The sequence below is a fragment of the Furipterus horrens genome, unplaced genomic scaffold, assembly GCF_987537825.1.
Source record: "Furipterus horrens unplaced genomic scaffold, mFurHor1.1.pri manual_scaffold_17, whole genome shotgun sequence".
Taxonomy (NCBI): Eukaryota; Metazoa; Chordata; class Mammalia; order Chiroptera; family Furipteridae; genus Furipterus; species Furipterus horrens.
In genome coordinates this window covers 12,781,292-12,802,513 of record NW_028327187.1, presented here as the reverse complement: position 1 = coordinate 12,802,513, position 21,222 = coordinate 12,781,292, and the positions used below count along the sequence as shown (strand labels likewise).

Sequence of the window (21,222 nt, the reverse complement as noted above, 5' to 3'; positions counted from 1 at the left end):
ATTATTTGCTTGGATAAATTTATACCTAGGTACCTTATTTTTTTTGTTGTTGCAATAGTAAATAAGATTGTTGTCTTAATTTCTCTTTGGGAGAATTCATTATTGGTGTATTAAAATGCCATTGATTTCTGAGTATAGATTTTGTATACTGCTATTTTACTGAAATTATTTCAATTCTAGTAGTGTTTTGGTGGAGCTTTTAGGATTTTCTATATACAATATTATGTCTTCTGCAAATAATGACAGTTTTACCCACTCCTTTCCAATTTAGATACCATTTATTTATTTATTTAAATTTATTTATTAATTTTTTCTCTTACAGTTGTCTCACTTTTCCCCCCATTGATCTCCCCCCACTGCCCACCCCTTCTCCCACAGTCCATCCCCACCCACCCCATTACCCTGTTGTCCATATCCATGGGTCATTTATACTATTTCCTTGACTAGACCCTTCTTCTTCTTTCCCCACTTCTCCCCTCCCCCCTCCCTCCTGGTCACTGTCAGTCTGTTCCTTGTTTAGTTGCCTCTTGTTCTATTTTGCTCATTTATTTGTGTTGTTAAAATTAGTGCCCTGTGTTAGGTGATATCATATGATATTTGTCTTTCACTGCCTGGCTTATTTTGCCAAGCATAATACTCTCCAGTTCCATCCATGTTGTCGCAAATGGTAGGAGTTCCTTCTTTATTTCTGTTGCATAATATTCCATCGTGTAAATGTACCACAGTTTTTAATACAGTCATCTACAGATGGGCACTTAAGCTATTTCCAGCACTTGGCTATTGTGAATAGCGCTGCTATGAACATAGGGGTGCAGAGGTTCTTTTGAATTGATGTTTCAGGGTTCTTCAGGTATAATCCTGGCAGTGGAATTGCTGGATCAAGAAGCAGTTCCATTTTTAGTTTTTTGAAGAAATTCCATACTGTTTTCCACAGTGGCTGCACCAGCTTGCACTCCCAACAAGAGTGGACTAGGGTTACCTTTTCTCCACATCCTCTCCAGCACTTGTTTGTTGATTTGTTAATGATGGCCAATCTAACTGGTTTGAGGTGGCATCTCATTGTGGTTTTAATTTGCATCTCTCTGATGGCTAGTGATGTTGAGTATTCTTTCATATGCCTATGGACCCTCTGTATGTCCTCTTTGGAGAAGTGTTTGTTCAGGTCCTTTGCCCATTTTTTCATTGGGTTGTCTGTATTCTTGGTGTTGAGACATATAAGTTCTTTATAATATTTTGGAGATCAATCCCTTGTCTGAGATATCATTGGCAAATATGTTTTTCCATATGGTTTTTTCCCTTTTCATTTTCTGATGTTTTCTTTTGCTGAGCAGGAACTCTTTAGTTTGATGTAGTCCCCATTTGTTTAATCTTTCTTTTATTTCCTTTGCTCTAGGAGATATATGGACGAAAATATTGCTACATGGGATATCTGAGATTTTCTTGCCAATGTTTTCCTCTAGGACTTTTATGGTGTCATGGCTTACATTTAGGTCTTTGATCCATCTTGAGTTTATTCTGGTGTGTGGTGTAAGTTGGTGGTATAGTTTCATCTTTTTTTTTTTTTTTTTTTTTGCATGTCCCTGTTCAGTTCTCCCAGCACTATTTGTTGAAGAGGCTATTTTCTCTCCATTTTATGCTCCTTTCCCCTATTTCTTCTTCTTGTCTGATTGCTGTGAATGAAATTTCCAGTACTATGTTGAATAAGAGTGGTGGAAGCAAACATCCCTGTCTTCTTTCTGTTGTTAAGGTAAATGTTTTTAGTTTTTGTCTATTGAGTATGGTGTTAGCTGTGTGTTTTTCATATAGGACCTTTATTATGTTGAGGTATAATTCCTCTATTCCCACTTTGCTGTGACTTTTTATTGTAAATGTGGGCTGAATTTTATTGGTGCTTTTTCTGTATCTATTGATATGATAATATGATTTTTAGCCTTCATTTTTTAATGTGTTGTGTCACATTTTTAAATTTTTGAATAAAGTACCAAACTTGCATCCCCAGAATAAATCGCACTTGATCATGGTGCATGATCTTTTCATTGTGTTACTGCATCTGATTTGCTAATATTGTGTTAAGGATTGTAACACTTATGTTCATCAGGGATATTCGCTATAATTTTCTTTCTTTGTAGCGTCTTTATCTGGTATTGGAATTAGGATTATTCTGGCCTCATAAAAAGAGCTTGGAAATCTTTCCTCCTCTTGAATTTTTTGGAATACTTTGAGAAGGATAAGTGTTAGTTCTTTGAATGATTGGTAAAATGCCCCTGTGAAGCCATTTGGGCTGGGATTTCTGTTTGTTGCTATTTTTTAAATTGCTGCTTTGACTTCTATTTAGTTTTTTGATTCTTTCTGATTCACTTTTATAAGATTGTATATCTCTAGGAATTCATCTCTTTTACACAGGTTGCCCAATTTAATGGCCTATGTTTGTTCGTAGTATTTACTTACAATAGTATTTCTGTGGTGTTAGTTGTTACTTCTCCCTTTTCATTTCCCATTTTATTTATTTGGTCCTCTCTCTTTTTTTCTTGATGAGTCTGGTTAAAGGTTTGTAATCTTGTTTATTTTTTCGAAGAACCAACTTTGGTTTTGTTGATCTTTTGTATTGCTTTTTTAGTCTTAATATGATTTATTTTTACTATAATCTTTATTGCTTATTTCTATCTACTTACTCTGGGCTTTGTTATTTTTTTCTTGTTCTTTTATGTGTAGCATTAGGCTGTTTACTTGAGTTTTTCTTGTTTCTTGAAGTAGGTCTGGAGTGCTATGAACTTCTTTCTCAGTACTGCTTTCATTGTATTCCATAGATTTTTGGTTACTGAGTGTTCATTTTTATTTGTTGCATGGTAATTTTTGGTTTCTTCCTTGATCTCATAATCCATTAATTGTTTAATAACATGTTATTTAGCTTCCATGCATTTGAATTCTTCTGTGTTTTTTATTGATATTGATTTCTAGTTTCATGCCATTGTGATCCAAGGAAATACTTGATATGATTTCAGTATTCTTGATTTTGTTAACATTTATTTTGTGTCCTAACACATGGTCTATCTTTGAGAATGGTCTATGTGCACTGGAGAAAAATATATATTCTGCTGCTTTGTGATAAAGCTTTCTGTAAATATCAATTAAATCCATTCTAGTGTGTCTTTTAATGTAACTATTTCCTTGTTGATTTTTTTCTTGAAGGTCTACCCATTGATGATAGTGGGGTGTTAAAATCCCCTACTATGAGTGTATTGCTGTCAATTTCTTCCTTAAAGTCCACCAAGATTTTCTTTATATATTCAGGTACTCCTGTGTTGGGTTCATATATGTTTACAGGGCTGTATTTTCTTGTAGGATTGATTCTTTTAGTATTATGTAGTGCCCTTCTTTGTATCCTTTGTTTTGAATCTTATTTTTGTCAGATACAAGTATTGCTACCCCAGCTCTTTTTTAATTTCCATTTGCATGGAATGTTTTTTTCCATCCCTTAATTTAAGCCTCAATTAAACCTTTTGTTCTGAGCTTGGTCTCTTATAGACAGCATATATATGGGTCATGTTTTTTCAATCCAACTATCCCATGTCTTTTGATTAGATCACCTAATCCATTTACATGTAAGGTTATTATTGTTAGGTACTTATTTATTGCCATTTTCCTTTATGTTTATATTCCCCTCTCTCTCTGTTTCTTCTTCTCAAAGGAGACCCTTTAATATTTCTTGCAATAGTGGTTTGGTGGCAATGAACTCCTTTATCCTTTTTTTGTTGTTGTTTGAGAAGCTTTTTATTTCACCTTGAATTATAAACAATCTTGCTGGATAGAGTAGTCTTGATTTCAGGTCCCTGCTTTTCATTATTTTGAATATATCATGCCAATCCCCTCATGGTCTGAAGTGTTTCTGTTTAGAGATCATCTGACAGCATTATGGGAATTCCCTTTTAGGCAAATAACTGTTTCTCCCTGGCTGCCTTCAAGATTCCCTCTTCATCTTTGAACTTTGACATTTTAATTATGATGTGTCTTGCTTGGTGTGGGTCTCTTTGGGTTCATCTTGATTGGGACTCTCTGTGCCACTTGAATATCTGCGACTTTTTCCTTCACCTGATTAAGGAAATTTTCTGCCATTATATCTTCAAACAAGTTCTCTATCCCTTACTCACTTTCTTCTTCTTCTGGTACCCTTATGATATGAATATTGTTATATTTCACAGTGTTCCAGAGTTCCCTTAAACTATCCTAATTTTTAAACACTTTTTTTATGCTACTCTTATTGGGTGTTTCTTGTCTTCAAAACCTCTGATACGATCATTTGCTTCATCCAGCCTACTTTTTATTTCTTCCAATGTGTTCTCGTTGTCAGACATGCTATTCTTCATTTGCAACTCGTTCTTTTTCATTGTTTCTATGGTTTGTTTTTTTTTAGCTGTTGTAGTTCTCAGTAAGTTCTTTGAGCACCTTTATAACCATTTCTTTGAACTCTATGTTCAATAAATTGTTTACTTCCATTTCATTTAGCTCTGTTTCTGGAGATTTCTCATTTGCTTTTATTTGTGGCCTGTTTCTTTGTCTCCCCATATTGGCTGTCTCTTTGTGTTTGTTTCTATGTATTAGATAGATCTGCTATGACTCCCAGTCTTCATGGGGTGGCTTTATGTAGTAGGTATCTTGTGGAACCCAGTGGTGTGAACTCTTGGTGAATATCCCTTGTTTGTGTTTTGTGGGCCTTCTTATTATAATTGAGCCTTGATTCCTGTTTTCCTATTTCTGCATGGGATTAATGCTTAGGCTGACTGACTGTGAGGTTACTGCATGCAAGCTGCTGTGTGGGTGCTGATCTAAGAAAGAAAACTATAAAAAATAGTATATAAAACATATATAAAAATAAAAAATAGGAAAAGAAATAAAAATAAAAAGGGAATAAGAAAATCAGAAATAAAAACAAAAAATAAATAAGAAAAGAAATAGGAAATAAAAAATAAGAAGAAAAGAAAAATAAAGGAAATGAAAAAAGATATAAAACTGGAAAAGAAAGAAGCAAAAAATAAAAATAAAAAGCAAAAAAAATTTAAAAGGGAAAAACGGATTTCCTTTCTGCACAATTTGTTGCCTTCTGTGATCTCCCTTTTGATATGCTGTTTTTGAAGTTTGTTGGGTTCTGCTCTGTTGTTGTCTGGTATTTGCCACTGACACATTTGTTCTGTGTCCCTAGGGAGAGAGTCTAGCTCAGACCAATGACAGTTGCTTGTTTGTGCCTTGCCCTTGGAAAACTGCTTGAAGCTACAAGTAATCCACAGTTTGTGGCTGCCTCTGCTGGACCTGGCTGCACCTGGGAAGGACCAGGCTGCTTTCCAACACCAGCTTTTATCACCACTGGGCCCAGGGTTGGGCCCGCAAAGTCCCACGGCACCCTGGATTCTGCCCCTCTCTGATTTCATAGACCCGCCAGCTGCCTGCTAGGCTTAGTCACTGAGAGAGCCTCTGGCAGAATCAAAAGGATGGAGCTAATAGGTCTTTGGTGAGGGGGTGATGCTGTTCAGGCTTCAGGGAAGATGGGTGGGTGTGGCGCCTGACACAGAACCAGAGTCTGTCCTAGGCTTTGCCCTGACTTTGACAGGGCCTAACCTCTAGTATTCAGGTGAGTGGAATCTCTGGAACTCAGAGGTTGGATCTGCTGGAAACCAGGACAGTGTTTCTATGGTATCTCCTGTGAGAGGGATAGCACCAGTCAGGTTCATGGCAAATTGGGGAGAATGACCCCTCCCTATAACTATCACTAATCCCCTCTCAGTTTGCCCAGACTGTTACACCTTGCCATGGACTATGCCACTAGCTCCTTGAGTGAGGCTACAGAAATTCCTATGGATGAAGCATGTGAAATTCCTAAGGGCAGGGTGTGAAGAATTTTTAAGGGTAGGGTAATTGCTTTTCTCCAGGCCACTTGGAGGGCATTTCTCTGCCCAGAAAAACATCTGTACTGCCTGTGTCTGAGACCAACTTAGCACTGGAATCCAGGCAGTTGTTCCCCCTACTCCATGCCTCTCCTCAGAGCCACAAACTCTAGACGTTCTTCATGAGACTCCAGGTTGCACTGCCCTTTCTCTGTTGAACCCAGGGTGAGTGGCTGTGAATGCAGTTTTGCATGTTGTCCCTTTAAGAGTGTGTCGTGCCTCCAATGGATTCCGCCTGTTTTTGGCGAGCAGGAAACCACCCTCCTTCCACCCCCACCCCAGATTTTCATCCCCCTATTCTATGTGAGCATCTCTTCCCAGCTCTGATACTCTGGCCTCGGGAGCCCCTCCTGGAATTTAGACCCTGTGTCTCTCCGAGGGAACCTCCTGCAGCTGAAATATACCTCCAGCGGAACAGGGCCAACGTTTTTCACTTCTCTGCCCTTCCTACCAGTCTCAACATGGCTTCTTTTACAGCTCCTTGGTTTTGTATCTTTTCTTCAGCCAGTCTTCACTTTGTCAGGGTATTTTCCACTTGGATTTAGTTGAATTTCCATTTGGGTTCCGAGAAGAGGTAAACACAAGATCCACCTACTCCACCACCATCTTGAAAACTGCTGGGTGGTTTTCTTGAGTACAGAAAATGGCATGCTTTCAACTGTTGATTTGCAAGATCCTTGTGATACAGAGAGATCTAATCAGATCACTGGGGAGGAGTAGGGAGGGGCTGTAGAAGGAGATTGCCTAAGTCAATGGTAAACACTTTAGGATGGGATTGGTTAAGAAGCTGAATGCCTCCAGAGTGCAAGGAATTATGGGCCAGAAGATTTAAAATAAAAAGAGGGCAGAGACTGACTCTCAGGCTCTCTTCCTTGAAGATACCTGGATGACTGTGTTGCAGCTACCAGCAGATGGTATTTTGGATGGTAGAAAGAACTCCAGGTGCAGCCCAGGATTGCATTGGCCTGGCAGAGGGTGGCAGAGTTATTCTTCTTTGGGTGTTCTAGAGGGGATGGGCTCTGAAGCAAAAGCCTGCCATTCTTTCAAAATTGTATAGCTTTTGTATATTACGTTGTTTTAGTTTGTAAACTAATCCTATAGAAATAAGGTCATTAAAAACTAGCAGGGGAATGATGGGGGAATTTAGGCGTTAAAGACTTTAGCCTTAATTGATAGCCTTAAGTGATTAAGCTGTAATTAAAGAGTTAAAGATTTTAGCCTTAACTGATAGGCTTCAATGACTAATGCATATGGAAAGCAGTTGTTCCAACATTATGCAGCTTTTGAATAAAGACTTTCCTTTTTCACCAAGCCTCTGCTTCTGGAATTTTGCTGAGAGGGTGGTGGTGGACAACAGGACCCCACTTGCTGTTTAGTAACACTTGGACCTCAGGGAAAATAAATAAGTAGATCATACAAATGTTCTAGGATCAAGAGAACCAAAGAAAAGCTAAATGATGGTATAAATTAAGTGAGTGCAGGCTGGGATGTAACCCAGGAGGTTGGACTCCCTGATCCTCCCAAAAGTAAACTGACACTTTGCTCATGGTTAGCAAGAAAATGCCCAGCTTCCTTGGGCACCAGATAATAAAGAGGCTGGGCCTTCAAAAACCAGCCAAACAAGGGTATCCTCAGGACAGAGGGAAATAATATAAATAAGGACTCTCTTGTGTTGGGTACTGAATGTATGCCAGGCACTGTGCAAAACATTTACCATACATTCTCACTTCTTTTCATTTTTACAAATATTGCTTTATATAGATGAGGATTCCAAAGCTAAGGAAACAAACAAAAAAGGTAAAGCAATTTAACCAAGGTAATCACAGCTAAGTCATAGCCTGAGGTATATCTGTAGGCATATTTTTATAAGATCATGTCTGTAATTTGCCTAAGGTTATGACAAATAAGGGTGCTACTAAAAATTTTAAGCATAAGTTGAAGGATAATTGGTTCTCAGAGAGAAAAATATCTGAAATGTCATGTATAAACCGTCAGTCAAGACAGTCCTTTCTTACTGGTTCCTAAGCAGGGTTGGGGCAAAGTACTTGTTATAAAGAAAATTTCTTATATTTGACCCCCTTTATGTTTTATTAAGATCTTGTGATGGAAGGCCCTAGCTGCTGTGGCTCAGTGGATTGAGCGTCGGCCTGCGAGCCAAGTGTCACTGGTTCGATTCTCAGTCAGGGCACATGACTAGGTTTCACGTCAGGTCCCCAGTTGGGGGTGCGAGTGAGAGGTAACCACACAGTGATGTTTCTCTCCCTCTCTTTCTCCTTTCTCCTCTCTCTAAAAACAAACAAACAAACAAACAATTAATTAATTAAAAGAATTTGTGACGGAAGAAGTTTTGACTTTGGGTGGTGGGTTCATTACTATATACAGATGATGTCTGATAGAAGTGTGTGCTTGAAACCTATATAACCTTATCAACCATGTCACCCCAATCAATTTAATTATAAAAGAAAATTCCTAAGAACCTTAATAAGGTTTTTAAAGTTCAAACTCAAAGCACACCCTGAGGTTCAGAGTGGTTAAGTGTTCTGCTCTGGAATTCTATCTACTTAGCCATTTAACTCCAAGGTCCATCTTCTTTGAAGAATTTAGGCCCAGAAACGTAGGCATGTGTAAGGGCTACTGGGAGAATAGCATCTTCATTTCTCACACCCATCCTAAGCACAAATATCACCAATTATGTTTCCTTGTATGGATCCTATCTGCTTCTAAGAGTCGAGTAGCAAGACCAAAGAAATTCTCGACCTCAAGGAAGGAGTGAGGGGAAAGAGACAGAGAAAAAGGAGTTAGATAGACAACCAAGGTCTTGCTTGTCTCCTGCCCTCAATCACACCTAGAAATACCCTAGGTGTGTGCCCTATAAATTGGGGAGAAGAGAAGGGAATGGGATTGGGGAGGGCTCTAATGGGGATGGCAGCTGTATTTTGTATTGTTTTATTGCCATAAATATCTAAACATCAGAAAAAAAAACAGGAAAAATGTTATTTTTTGGTCATTTTGAGTGATGTGTACTGGAGTTTGTGTTCTGTGACTCACTGTTATGTTCAGTATGCTTTAAAATCTGTCTGTGAATTTAAAAAGATGGAGAAAGACAGTTTCCAGTTGGTGAAAGACCACAGGAAGGCTTAAACTTGGATCCTGGAGTATTCAGAGTGTTCAGAGAAGGCCCACAATGACCAGGATATACAAGCTGACAATAGCAAGGTTGGCAAGGGCTAAGTCATACAGTTCATTATAATTAAGCCACGTTGAGGAGTGTGCACTGTACTCGAAGTAAACTTGTGTATTGTGTAAGGGAAGCAAAAAGAACCATTCATTTTTCAGAAAGGCAATTTGGCTACTGGCGGGAGAAGGAAAGGGGTTTGGTTAAAGTGGGCTATGGCAGGAACGCACGAGAGGCATAACAGTGGACTCCTGTGGAGGTGGAGGGGATAAGTGTTACTCAAAGGTGAGATAGTGGTCAGAGGAAGATGTGGGAATGTGGCAGGAAGGAAACAAGGGTGCCCCTCCATTTTTATTTCCCTGGAATACCCGGAAAGATGGTGATGCTATTCATTGAGAAGGGAAGACTTCTCTGGGAGGAACAAAGTAAGGGGGAGTAGAGGGCAGGAGGTGAAAGAAGCTCAGGGATTCCAATTTTGCCATTTAAGGATGGATGCCAGAGACAGCCAGGTGGAGGTACCAAACAGGCACACAAAAAAGTATGAGATCACAACCTCATAACATTTCCCACCACACCCCCAAAGTAGAACTTTATACTGTTTCCTTCTCTGCAATCTGCTGTTCTCAATAATAGCATATTTGGCCTCCCCCCTAAATCAACCCATATAGACATAATTCATACTTGTAATGGTTGTATAATAACCCATGAAATGGCTGCACTACAAATTTCTCCATTGATCCCCCAACTGCTGAGTGCTTGCTCTGTGTCCTAGTTGGTCCAGTATGAATCCTGTGATAAGCATGCTCATGCGTATGTCCTGATGTCCTGAGCTCTCACGTCTACAGGCCCAGTCCCCATTCCTCTGCCCCACATATCTGTCTTCAAAGGACCACTTGCTAAATGTGTTGCATTTATTCAAGACAATTTAATAATTATTGTTATCATTTGCTAAGTAACAGAAGTACACCCAAGCACCTTCCCCATTCTTCCTAAATAAATGCCTAAGGCTGCTTTTTCGTTGGCCTGTATTCCGTGATTTTCTTTTCGGAGAATCTGTGGGCACGATGTGAAATAACAATCTCCCGACTCCAAACGACAGCTAAACTTTTAATCTCTATTCCTCTGAGCATGCTTCCTACAACTATGTCAATTGGGAAATTCATGGAAAGCGTCTTCTTCATGCAGACCCCCCTTTTCAGTGTTTTGATTCATTTTTGCATATGGAGTTGACCGGTCCCTCCCCCCACGGGTACCCCCCAGCCCCTACCTTCTTCCACTATTTTGTACTCATTTCCCCTGCTCTCTGAATGGCATCCCCATGCCTTTCTATTTCTCCCTCCTGGTAGGAAGAAGGAGGTGGGCCATATGAAATGGAAGAGGAGTGCCAGCTCCAAACACTCTTTGAGTGTCTCAGTAACTGAACCTATCCTTTTTTAAAGCACCACTGAAAAATGAACAGAAAGAGAAGTCCAAACCCTAACACACAAAGTCTTTCTTGTCCCGTTTTAAACCACTTCCATGCACATGCAGCCAGGAGCAGCGGAAGCAAGACTGAGTGAGGACATTGAGGTGGGACCACGCAAGCCTTGGAGAGAAGTCATGTTTGAGTTCGGTCTGTTCAACTGCCCAGTCCTTCTCAATGTCTTCTGATGGTTCGTCATTGTCGACCCAACTTCCAATTATTGTCCTGTCTCAGGGAATAGCCCTGCACTTTCTACTGACTATGCTCTCGCTAGGTGCTCCTGCCTAGGCCCATGGCTTTAAATACTATATCTCTTTCCTGTTGTCTTGATAATTCTATTTCTGCACCCTACATCAGTAACAAAAAGACTTCAGACACTAGTGTGCACAAATAAGGGCTCTTGACACTCACCACCCCACAACTTTCTTTCTCCCTTCACCACATCTACAACACCCATTCTCCGTATTATGTGTGACCATACGTAACACCTCCATGACCAAAACTTTCAAGAAAATACCCTCATAGTAATCATTCATTTATTACGTTTGTTCACTGACTGCCTTCAATCCATCCTCAAGTGATGTCTCTTCTCTTTCTAAAATAACATGTGAACCCATGCATGATTTTCCAGATTTGTGCTGCCACTGTGGGCCAAGCCACTGCCATCTCTCACCTGGACTACAGCAAGAGGGTCCAAGTTGGTCTCCCTACTTTCCTTTGTGTCCTGACCACTTGTGATATGATCCACAGGGAGCAGTCAGGGAAAATTATTGAATATAATTAGATCTTAGCACTTCCTTGATTCTGTCCTCTCTCTGGCTCCCCAGAGCACTTTGAGTAAAAATCAAACTCTTCACCATGGCTCTTTCCCACCACTGCTCCTTCCCCTGTTCCCTCCATCTCCTCTTTCACTGGGCTCCAGCCACACTGGCATCTTTTATGCCTCTCTGGTGCCCCTCTTTTCTGCCACAAAGCCAGGGGTATTGGGCAGGTTTTCCCTTGGTTCCAAGCAGAACTGGCCACGTTTCATTGTCCTCAAAAAGGCCATCCCTGAAGTCTGACACTTCTCTTGGGTTCTAGATAACCTGCACCGAATAATCTTGTTTATTTCTCTGAGGGCATTTGTAGGAACCTTTAAGTATGTCTATATTTTCTGACGTGTGCATTGCCTGTCTTCCCCACCAGAAGCTAAGGCTCCTGAGTAAAGGAACCCTCTAACTAGAAGAATACCTGGTATGCTGTAGGACTTCCATAACTGCTTGTGGAATTGTTGAGTGGGTGGAATGAATAACACTTTCTCTCACAAGAGAGAGACCTCTCCCTCTCTCCACTGAAGCTGCACAAAGCTCTTCATTTTGCCTCTGTCACAGTGCCTACTAGTCAGAACACCTTTGATTGCAAATGGCAGAAGTTGACTGGGAATTAGTAAAAAAAAAAAGAGGAGGGAGCCCCATGGAGGTGTCTGGGAGAAAGGACCTGGAGAGTACTGCCCCAGCTGCTCTCCTTCTCACTTCAGTAGCCCTGTTCCTGTTGCTGGAGATTCAGGAGCCTAGGGATTGTTTTCAGGACTGACCAGCTTGGGGACTTGCTGGTCACAGCATAACTTCCTGGAACCTCATCCACCTGCTCTTTCACTGATCTCTATTGGCTCTGTGGGCTGTAAGTCAAAGCCAGGGAAGGAGATCTTGTTGAGTCCTGGTCCTTGAATTGGTCCCCCTTGTCATTTCTGTTCCCTAACAATGGGCCAAGAGGTTCTTGTCATCATCCCCACATCCCCTCATCCCTAGCAACCATGGCTTACCCCTTAGCCTATGCCTCTTCCGGTCCCTCCTTGGATGGCCACTTGGATCGGTGAGGTACAGCTGATGTGCTTACTGTGTACAAGTTACTTAGACTTCCTGTCCCCCTCCCAGAGATGCCTCCTAACAGCAGTGACAGTGATCATGTTGGTGTAGCTAAGTGGCTTGGGTATGGAGTCCAAGCACTGTACCTTGCTTTTCATGGCCCAGACCTTCCAGCTCAATCTCATGCCATAGGGCCCCTGGAGACCATGAGCTCTGTCCAGTCCAGGTTTTAGGCACCGACACAAATAACCATGCATGTGCTAGTATGCTGCAGGGTCTTGGACACAGACTGGTCCATCTGTCTGGAATGCCTTCCCTGGTGCCTCAATATGGTGAACTGCTTTCTACTCATCTTTCTGAGCTCACATTTGGGGTTTCATCTTCGGTGCAGCCTTGCTTGATTCCTACCAGGAACAGTTAGTGGCTGGGTTCTCCTTTCTAGAAGAAGTGGGACTCTAGTCTCTTTTACACTCTACTAATGGTTTCTCACCTGTTTGTCCCCTCAACATTTGGCCCTGCGTGGCCTCTCTGCTCCCACAACACACACTGCTCACCTTTTCTTACCCCACCTCACAGCTCCAACACAGCAACACACACTACTCACTTATCACATGGCTTGTCCCTTAGCCCCAGTGCCAAGTACTTGGTAAGGCTTCCATAAATACTAGCTGGTGAACTGGGACCAGGCACCTCCTTCTAGAGAGATTTCAGGTTTGAGTTTTGTTTTGAACATGGATGTGCATTCCTTGATTCGTGTTGGGAACTGCAACACTTGAGGTCAGGGCCAAGGTCAAAGAAGCGCTTGGCTCTGGACCAGGCCATGTCCCCAGTCCTTGGCCCATCTTTCCCCAGGGTGTCAATGAAGACATCAGTATGGTCAGCGGGGCTGTGAATTCCTCCACTTCTAGGATACATTTGTTGAAACTGGGGAGTGGGAGGAGGTGGAGGGCTGAAGAACCCAGGTGCCTAGTTCTCTTAGTCTGGAGCAGGGGCAGGGTTTCCAGGCCAGACTGTGTGCTCCCAAGGACAAGCTCAAAACCAGAATGTGTCCTCCTGCCTGCCAGGCCCCGTATCCCCAGGGACCAACGTGCAGCACGCTCCATAGATACTTGCGGCATGTATATGGATACATGTTCATGTGTTCTCTAGTCCCTCTTTTGCAAGTATTGCAGAGGAAAAGAACGGTAAAAGGGAAAGGGATCTCTGGGAAAATGGGTCAGCAGGCTGCCAGAGAGCTTGCCCCGCTTGCCCCACTTGCCCCAGCTCCGCTCAAAAAGGGAGTTGTTTCCTTGTGGCAGTGATGTTGGAGAGTGTGTGCGCGCAGTTGATGTGGGAAGAAACCTAGAATGTGAGAAAAACATTTTGCTTGGCTTTGTTCAGGCCAGGCGAGTGTATTCACACCACTACCCAAATCCCTTAAATGTTCTATTGGGAGAGGAGGGCTAAAACACCCCAAATCGAACCTGTGATTCCCTCAGTGCACCGTGGAGCCCTTTCCCTGCTTCCTCTTTATACTATTTAGGCGACCTGAGAGGCTGAGGAATCGCACTCACGTCACCCTCGCCCCAACCTTCCTGGTCCTGCCCCCTCTCACCGCCTGCAGCCCCGCAGCCCCGCTGCCCCGCAGCAGCCACAGGGGGAACCAAAGAGACAGAAGCCTTCCTAGCTGCCCGGACCGCAGACGCCAACACCCCCTGCCCCCCACCACGCGCCGCCCGCCCGCGCCCCGCACGCTTGCCCATGACTGAGCGGCGGCGGCAGTAAACTGGAGGCTGCGGCGACTCGCAGAGCTGCGCTCCTGCCAGGACTCGCCGTCCCAGGTGGCTTGGTCTCGCCAGGTCTGCTGGCCCAAGGTCCCCTTACCCTGCGCGTTGCGGGCCCGGGGACCGGCGCCCACCTGCCCCCCTGCCCTCGCCCACCACTCCGCCCCCCGCCCCCACCGTCTTGCGGGAAGGGAGGTCGCGACAGCGGCCCGGCAGCACCGGCAACCGTGGCGACAGTGGCGACCGTGGCGGCTGCAGCGGCGGCGGAGGCTGCGGCGGCGACCGTGGCGGAGGCTGTGGCGGAGGCCTCCGTGGCGGAGACCGAGGTGGAGACTGAGGCCGAGGCCTCAGTACAGAAGGCAGTGGCAGAGGCCACCCTGGCGGAGGCGGCAGCCGCCCTGGCCGGGGAGGAGGCGGAGGCCGCTGTGACGGCGGCAGCTGAGGCGGCGGCAGAGGCCAGCGCGGCCGAAGCCGCTGCAGCGGCAGCAGAGGCTGAGGCGCCCGCGCTGGAGGAGGAGGAGGAGGAGGAGGATGCGGCAGCGCAGGCGGCGGTCGCGGAGGCGGAGGCGGAGGCGGTGGCGGCGGTCGCGGTCGCGGAGGAGGTGGCGGCGGCTGCAGCCACCGCGGATGCGGAGACGGGCGGGGTCTCCGAGGAGAACCCAGACTTCCCGATGGCCTCGCTGTATGTGGGAGACCTGCATCCTGAGGTGACTGAGGCAATGCTGTACGAGAAGTTCAGCCCGGTGGGGCCTATCCTCTCCATCCGCATCTGCAGAGACAAGATCACCCGCCGCTCCTTGGGCTATGCGTATGTCAACTACCAGCAACCGGTGGACGCCAAGCGGGCCCTGGAGACCCTGAACTTTGATGTCATCAAGGGCAGGCCCGTGCGCATCATGTGGTCCCAGCGGGACCCCTCGCTGCGCAAGAGCGGGGTGGGCAACGTCTTCATCAAGAACCTGGGCAAGACCATCGACAACAAGGCGCTGTACGACATCTTCTCGGCGTTCGGCAACATCCTCTCCTGCAAAGTGGCTTGCGACGAAAAGGGGCCCAAGGGCTATGGTTTCGTGCACTACCAGAAGCAGGAGTCCGCCGAGCTGGCCATCGATATGATGAACGGCATGTTCCTGAACTACCGCAAAATTTTCGTGGGGAGGTTCAAGTCCCATAAAGAGCGAGAGGCTGAAAGGGGAGCTTGGGCCAGGCAGTCCACCAGTGCTGACGTCAAAGATTTCGAGGAGGACACAGACGAGGAGGCCACCCTGCGATGAGCATACCCCAGGGGCGAGCCAGCCAGCAGAGCCAAGCCTTTGGCTCCCACCCGGTTTACAAGCCCCTCTTTGTCCCCCCTAACCCACCAGCAGTGTATTGTATTGGGGGTGCAGCTCTCCCGAGCGCTCTCTCTCTGTCTCCCCCTCTTTCTTTCTTTCTCTCTCTCCCTCCTACCGCCCCCTCTCTCTTCCCGCCCTCCCTTTCACCCTCTATCTTCTCCTCTCTTTCCTTTCCTCCCCGCCCCACACACCCAACAAGGGCGCTGTGAATAATCTTGCTAATCTGTGCCATTTGATAAATTAGAGGCTGCCTGTGCTCCTCCTGGTTCGGTTTTTAAAAAGCACCTTCCCGCTTTGTTTACTGCACAGGTGATACAGTTTCATGGTAGAAAACTCAGAAAGGAGAAGGAAATCAGATGAGGAGAAACCAAGAGAGTAATTGCTCCCCTTTATCCTGCTACCCAGTTCTTTTGGTGTGCTGTTTTTCCAGGCTCTTCTCTTCCTCCCTCTCCCTCCTGTCCTCGCCCCCACCTCTCCTTCCCCTTTAACACACTGTTATAGACTGGTTCATGTATGTGGTGTTTCTTGACCTGCTTTTTCACAAACTAAAACCAAACAAAAATCAACCCGCTGAACCTCTTTCCATGGTATTCAACAGGCTCCCAAAATGCCGTATTCAGTGCCTGTATCGATGGATCTTAACATTTCTGTAACCATTCCCGTAACTATTCCCACATTGTTGAACATTCAGGTGGTGCCTAGCTCTTTCCCTTTGTTTAAACCCAACACTGTGTGCTCTGATGAGTGACTCCTTCCTTGTCAAGCCAAATCTTTGCTGGCTATGGGACAGTCATATAACTGTAGACTTGCAGGAACCACATATGGACATTTTTAAGACTTTTCCTGTCTGTTGCCAAAAGACCCCTTCATGAGTATTGTACTGATTTGTATTCATGCCCGCCAGCACAGCTAGTAAAAAAGAGTATGCCCATTTCCCCTGCATAGTCTCCTGGTAACTCTAATTGATTTGTGTGTGTGTGTGTGTGTGTGTGTGTGTGTGTGTGTGTGTGTTGGCCAGCTTGATGAGCTGCAAGTGGCATTTTGCTGTCTTTAATTGTTTTGCTGGATTTTAGTACTGTTTATCACCTTCTTCCCCTGTGCCTACTTTCTGCCATTTTCCCATTGTCAAAAACATAACTCAGCTTCATTAACGAAAAAAAAAATCACAAGGTAGACAAGTTAGCAGAAGAGAATTATTGTCACTAGTAATCAATCCTAACAATCAGCCATACCTTCATGAAACATTTTCATCTGTACTTGTCTAGTATTTTCTGAGAACTACCTGAAACATTTTTGGCTGTACCTCTCTAGTATTTTTCTTATAAAAATGTTATATGTGTATATAATAATGTACATAATGTTTTATATCTGCTTTCCACATATAAATGTGTGTATGCACATATACATGAACATACATACTCTTGAAATTCATTTTATGTCATTAAAGATACTTTTAAAATATTTACTCTTGCTGTTAGTATTCCATTGAAATGATGGCTCAGTAGATTAATGTGTGTACATATATATCATTGTCTGTATATCTGTATGTGTGTGTGTATATTTTAAAGTAGTTCCTATATCCAGGTTGTTGCTAGATTTTTCTTTATCCAAACAGAGCTTCCCAAGTGCATCATAGGGCACAAATCTTGCTGACTTTCAATAGCATTTCCTGAACAAACATTGCTAAAAATTTTTTTTAAGTGTCAAATGATATGGGTAGTTTGGCTAAAATGTTCATTATTAAATGATCATCTATAATTAAAGGATGTTTATCTTTGTAAGTTAGACCAGTATTTTAACAGGATCTGAATACCGGTATTACTTTCTTCACTTGGTATTAAAATTATTCTGCATTTTCTCAATATTTTTTTCCTGGGAAACAGGAGTGTTTTGTTTTTATTTGTTTTAACCATTTTATACAAATTGTATATGATTATAATAGAAAATATTTAAAGAAATATTTGATATTACAAAAGAAAGTCAAAATCCAATACAAAACCGGATAAGAGTACTTGATAAAATACAATTTGCAGCCCATCAAGCTGGCCAATAAATACATACACATTCACATACACTCACACACACTCATACACATCAATTAGATCTACATGCCTCATAATTATAATAAACTATGCAGTGTTTCATTGGGGGGTATTATCACTATCACTGTTCTCTGGGACCTTATTTCTAAATCATTAAATATATTCTTTTCAGTGTGTTGTTTCATAATATTCCATCACAGGGTGAACAATTTCTACAACAAAGATTCCTTGAGATATTTTTTAAATGGTTTAGATTTTTTGCATGTAAGACCAATTGTATAATGAACACCTTTGAACCTGAATGTCTTGGGATGTTTTACTGCTTTCTATTCCTTACTATTGTAATATAAGGATGATAGAAATATGGATGTATTAACTACGTTTCTATGTCTGTTGCCAAATGTTTCTCCTTTAAAGTTTATGTCAACCTGTACTATAGAAGAGTGCACATCCCTGCCCAGCTATTTAAATTGACCAACATATTTTTGAGTACTTTTTTATTTCTACAAAATTTCTTGTTTTAAAATCATTTTTTATTTTTCGATCATAGTGGGCATACAATATTATATTAGTTTCAGGTGTATACCTCAGTGATTAGACATTATATAACTTACTAAGTGATCATCCTGATAAATCCTGTACCTATCTGACATCATACATAGTTATTAGAATATTATTAACTATATTTCCTATGCTGTATTTTATGTCCCCATGACTATTATGTAACTACCAATTTGTACTTCTTAATCCCTGTGCCTTTCCCACCCATTCCACCAACCCCCATCCCATCTGACAACTGTCAAAGTGTTATTTGTATCTATTTCTGTTTTGCTTGTTTATTTTGATTTTTAGATTCAATTGTTGATAGGTATGCATTTATTGCCAAGTTATTGCTCATTTTTTTAATCTCTGTTTTTATCTTTCTCCAAGAAGACCCTTTAACTTTTCATGTAGTATTGGTTTGGTGGTGATGAACTCTAGCTTTCCCTTTTTCTTTCCTATAAGATTTATTTTTTAATTTAATCTTTATAGTATTTTTTCCATTATCATTTAGTCCCCTTATACCTTCCTCCCTCCAGCAATCACTACACTGTTGTTCATGTCCATGAGTCCTTTTCCTTTTTTGCTCAATCCCTCCACCCCCACCCCCACTAGCTGTCATTCTGCTCTCCATCTATGAGTCTTTTACCATTTTCCTTGTTAGTTCAGTTTGTTCATTAGATTCCACATATGAGTGAAATCTTATGGTGTTTCTTTTTCTCTGACTGGCTTATTTCACTTAGCATCATGTTCTCCAGGTCCATCCATACTGTTGCACAGGGTAAAATTTTCTTCTTTTTTATAGCCGAGTAGCATTCTGCTGTGTAAATGTCCCATAGTCATTTTATCCACTCATCTACTGATGGACATGTGGGCTGCTCCCATGTTTTGCCAAGTGCAAATAATGTTGCAACAAACATAGGGGTGCTTTTGTTCTTTCGAATTAGTGTTTTTGGTTCCTTCAGATATATTCCCAGAAGTGGGATTGCTGGGTCAAAAGGCAGATACATTCTTAATTTTTTGAGGTATCTTCATATTGCTTTCCACAGTGACTACACCAATCTGCATTCCCACCAACAATGCAAAAGAGTTCCCCTTTTTCCACATCCTTGCCAGCACTTGTTTATTGATGTATTGATTATAGTCATTTAGACAGAAGTGAGATGATATCTCATTGTGGTTTTAATTTGCATTTCTCTGATGTTTAGTGATGTTGAGCATCTTTTCATATGTCTTTTGGCCATCTGTATGTCCTCTTTGGAAAGTACAGGTCTTTTACATCCTTTCTGTCAGTTCATTATAGGCATATAAAAATGGAACTGATTTCTTGATACTAATTTTGTATCCTGCTACTTTGCTGAATTAAGTTATCAGTTTTAGTAGTTTCTAGGTGGAATCTCTGGGGTTCTCTATGTATAGTATCACATCATCTTCAAATAATGAGAGTTTTATTCTTCCTTTCCAGTTTGGAAGCCTTTTATTTCTTCTTCTTGTCTGATTGCTGTGGCTATGAGTTCCAGTACTATGTTGAATAAGAGAGGTAAAAGTGGACATCCTTGTCTTGTTCCAGATCTTAGGGGAAACACTTGTAGTTTTTGCCCATTGAGTATGATGCTTGCAGTGGGTTTTTCATATATGTTCCTTGTAACCATACTTTGCTGAGAGTTTTTATCATAAATGGTTGCTGGATTTTAGCAAATGCCTTTTCTGCATTGATTGACATGATCATGTGTTTTTTATCCTTTATTTTGTTTATGTGGTGAATCAACAAGTATTGATTTGTGAATGTTGTACCAACCTTGTATTCCCAGAATAAATCCCACTTGATCACGGTGTATGATCTGTTTGATACATTGCTGTATTTGGTTTGCTAATATTTTGTTGAGGATTTTAGTGTCTATGTTCATCAGGGATATTGACTTATAATTTTCTTTCTTTGGAGTATCTTTATCTGGTTTTGGAATTAGGATAATGCTGGCCTCATAAAATGAGTTTGGGAGCCTTCCCCCCTCTTAAATTTTATGAAATTGTTTGAGAAAGAGAGGTGTTAATTCTTATCTGAATGTTTGGTAAAATTCACCTGTGAGGCCATCCTACCAGGGCTTTTGATTATTGGGACTTTTTGATTAGTGCTTCAATTTCACTAGGTGTAATCTGTCTACTCAGAGTCTCTTATTGTCTCTTGTAGATGCTGCCACCACCCTAGATAGTCCCACACCCAGCTATGGTCAACCCCACCACGTTCTTCAACATAGCTGCTGATGGCGAGCCCTTGGGTTGTATCTCCTTCAAACTGTTTGCCGACAAAGTTCCAAAGGCAGCAGAAAAATTTCATGCTCTGAGCACTGGGGAGAAAGTACTTGGTTATAAAGGTTCGTGCTTTCACAGAATTATTCCAGGATTTATGTGCCAGGGTGGTGACTTCACATGCCAAAATGGCACAGGCAGCAAGTTCACCTGCAGGGAGAAATTTGGTGATGAAAATTTCATCCTGAAACACACAGGTCCAGGCATCTTGTCCATGGCAAATGCTGGACCCAACACAAGTGGTTCCCAGTTTTCCATCTGTGCTGCCCATACTTTTAGTGGCTGGATGGCAAGCATGTGATCTTTGGCCAGGTGAAAGACAGCTGATGTTGTGACAGCTATGGAGCTCTATGGGTCCAGGAATAGCAAGACCAGCAAGAAGATCACCATTATGTAGACAACTCTAATAAATTTGATTGTGTTTTATCTTTAAGAAATTCTCTATTCTTCCTGATTTAGTTTCAGAAAATGGTATGTTTCTAGGAATTTATCCATTTCATCCAGTTTGTCCAGTCTGTTGGCATATAGTTGTTCATAATATTGTCTTACAATCTTTTGTATTTATTTGGTATCAGTTGTTATTTCTCCTCTTTCATTTCTGATTTTATTTATTTGGGTCCTTTCTCTTTTTTTCTTGATGAGTTTGGTTAAAGGTTTGTCAATATTGTTTATATTTTCAAAGAATCAGCTCTTGGATTCATTGATCTTTTCTACTGTTTCCTTTTTAGACTGTATTTCATTTATTTCTTCATCACTAGAAGTCCAATGCGCTATCCATCGTGCAACAGAGCCCACTTGTATTTCATTTATTTCTGCTCA

The 21,222-nt window shown here is 42.2% G+C and overlaps 1 protein-coding gene and 1 pseudogene across 1 annotated transcript; both read left to right on the top strand.

Annotated features, from left to right (window-relative positions):
• Positions 1-14,746: 14,746 nt before the first annotated feature.
• On the top strand, positions 14,747-15,454 carry LOC149990546 (polyadenylate-binding protein 1-like 2). The gene has a single exon (XM_090264572.1). The coding sequence runs from the start codon at positions 14,852-14,854 to the stop codon at positions 15,452-15,454; it is 603 nt and encodes a 200-aa protein (XP_090120698.1). The 5' UTR covers positions 14,747-14,851.
• A 4,866-nt stretch (positions 15,455-20,320) lies between these two features.
• LOC149990545 (peptidyl-prolyl cis-trans isomerase A pseudogene) lies at positions 20,321-20,800 on the top strand (annotated as a pseudogene).
• Positions 20,801-21,222: the final 422 nt, after the last annotated feature.